Source organism: Cyprinodon variegatus, unplaced genomic scaffold (genome assembly GCF_000732505.1).
Source record: "Cyprinodon variegatus isolate N-32 unplaced genomic scaffold, C_variegatus-1.0 Scaffold214, whole genome shotgun sequence".
Classification (NCBI taxonomy): domain Eukaryota; kingdom Metazoa; phylum Chordata; class Actinopteri; order Cyprinodontiformes; family Cyprinodontidae; genus Cyprinodon; species Cyprinodon variegatus.
In genome coordinates, this window is record NW_015150667.1 from 405,792 (window position 1) to 408,379 (window position 2,588).

Consider the following 2,588-nt stretch of genomic DNA (forward strand, 5'->3'; position numbering starts at 1 on the left):
GAGCAATGCCAGCTGCACTTCCCGACCTCAAACGTTTTGGGCGGGACTAAGTTCGGAATGGCACCCAGGCTATAAGGAAGGGCAAATATGTTGTAAATTGTAAATAAGTGCTCTGGCCTGAAGATGTTGGATCGGTGCAGGTTTATATAAACATGTATAAACAATTTTAACTGTTTTTAAATCTTAACCTAGCATAAGCTAGTTCGCAAAAGGGAGGGACATTCAGTACAATTCTTTGAGCTGATTGTGTAAATCAAGTGGCCCCTGGCTCCCATGTCGTGCTTTTAGCCAATCGCAGCAGCAGCTGTGCTGATTTGTTTACAATAAGCAGAGTTAACTGACAAATCAAACTCTTGCCAAGCATCTTCCCATCCACAAAGGCACAAATCACGTCTTTCTGCCCATTTTTCAAAAAGAAATAGAGGCTATTCCACCTAAAAACACTGCAACCATGTCTGTTTTGTCTCTGCCTTCTGTCTCTGGTTGACGTCATACACGTCACTGCATTTCTTAGTCCAAAACATTTCTGTATCGAGGAGAATCCATCTAATGGCTCTAGACAAGATGTTTGAGCTTGTGAATTCACAAATATCACAATAATTTATCTTGCTTGCAACTGAATTTAAAGCCTATCCATAAAAATAGCATAGATGGATGGAAATGTTAAACGACTCATACCCGAACCTGATTAAGATTTAAAACAACAATGCAAATTTACCAGCAGGTTTCTTAATTGATCAATAATAACTGGAATAACAATTTTTTATGCTTGGCAAGGCTGAGCTACTTTAACTTGATAGAAATTCTAAAGAGGTAGTTAAATGTTGTCATGATTAAAAGAAAGCCTTCCAACCTAGAATTCTTGTAGCTCATGACAGAAATATGTAGAATTACAGTCAAGAATACCACTGGAAACATGCAAAAAACCCTGTCAAGTTTGGCAAGCAGTTTTTGCTTAAGGCTGTCCTACGTGCTGGTCCCCATTTTCACTTACTGGTGGTGAGTCTGACATAGTGAAAAAAACAAATCTTCTTTTGGAAGATAAGCTTGTATTAGCGATGCAAACAACAACTATAAAACAGAGCGTGCATGAAATGGGCTTGCGCATGGTCTCGCATGCGTTTAATAGGCGTTCCCTCTCAGGAGCGGGCACAGGGTTGTGCATGGGCTTTTTTTTTAAAGTGGAGAGGGCGGTTCTTTTCCAAAATCACAAAATCCTCCACTATACCTTTAAAATCTGTATAAAAACTTAGAAGGTAATATTTTCCTATACCTAGACCTATATAAGGTGTTAATTGGCCTATAAACATTTTGAAGGTGTCCTTCTTATCAAAAACAAACTTCTTTGTATAGCTCACTGTGGTAGGCGACAGCCTCAAAGCTTTGAAGGTGTGCGTTTAATCCTAAAATGTTTTCACTTGAAGAGTTCTGGATAGAGCATATTGACAGATGAAAACATTTTTGTTTTTTATGGTAAATGCAACATGTTTATATATTTTTTCACATTTTGTATATGATTACTGCTCTAACTGGGTTGCTCTATCAGCTAAAGGCATGTTTTACAGAGTGGTGGCCTACTGGTTAGAGCTAAGAGCTTGGAATCCTGCGGTTGTGAGTTCAAAACCCACTCCCACAGACTGCCACTCTGTTTCCCTGGGCAAAGATCATTAATCAACCCCACACTGCTACCCAGAAGCCTCAAAAGGGGATGGGTTAAATGCAGAGAGTGAATTTCATTGCGCTGTACTTGTGTCATTGTAATGACAATAAAAATGCTGGAGAAAAAAAAGAATGGAATACCATATCTACAAGGGTATGTTATTTGTAGATAGAAATAAGAAAAAACAATGCAATCAAGGTTGTAAATAGTCATTTTTGGAACCCCATACAGCACAAATCACAACATAAATACTAACCTAATAAATTATAGATACAAACCCAAATGTCTAATGAGGATGTTAATTCATAAGGAGGATGTGGCAGTGAGCAGAAGTATTTCCACATAGAAGTATTTTTAGATTTTGGCATTTCTGGAACTCCATACTTTTGCCTGCTTGAAGGGAAAGTTTTATAAAGAGCATATGCAACAGGGCCATGTTAGGCCTGAAATGTGTTCACGTCACGCCCACTGCTGAACAGTTGTTTCCCCTGCGTGCATTTAGCATAGTTTGAATATGTAAAGTTTTCACAGCATTATAGAACATTAGGGACAATAGAGTGCGCGTGGAACCTATTTAAAGAGAAAATAAGCTGAAATGAAGCTCATTAGATGAGTTTGAGAAGATTTAAGTAACATTGTGAAATGCAAAGTGGTGCTCTTACCAAATTCCCCCTCTATAATTCCCAGCCTGGCATCATCAAAATCCTCCTGATCGGACGCGGAGTCCATCTCCAGTATGTCGCTGCCGTTCATGGTGAGCGCGTGAGGAGGAACAGCTGGAGAATTATCCAGTTAGTACTTATGGAAAGGTAGCGAGCAACTCGGCCTCCTGAACATTCCTGCTTTATTCCCGCACTGTCAGCGTAACAACGGAAGAAAAACAAACTTTTTTCAAGTTCAGGCTGGAGAAAATGAAAATCATACGTAA

At 39.2% G+C, this 2,588-nt stretch overlaps 1 protein-coding gene across 1 annotated transcript in view; it reads right to left on the bottom strand.

Annotated features, from left to right (window-relative positions):
• Window positions 1-2,588, bottom strand: part of ano6 (anoctamin 6) — a 24,376-nt gene extending 21,788 nt beyond the window's left edge. Inside the window, exon 1 of the mRNA XM_015380456.1 lies at window positions 2,323-2,588. Within this exon, the coding sequence (XP_015235942.1) occupies window positions 2,323-2,413 (91 nt within the window). The 5' untranslated portion in view covers window positions 2,414-2,588. The remainder of the gene's footprint in view (window positions 1-2,322) is intronic.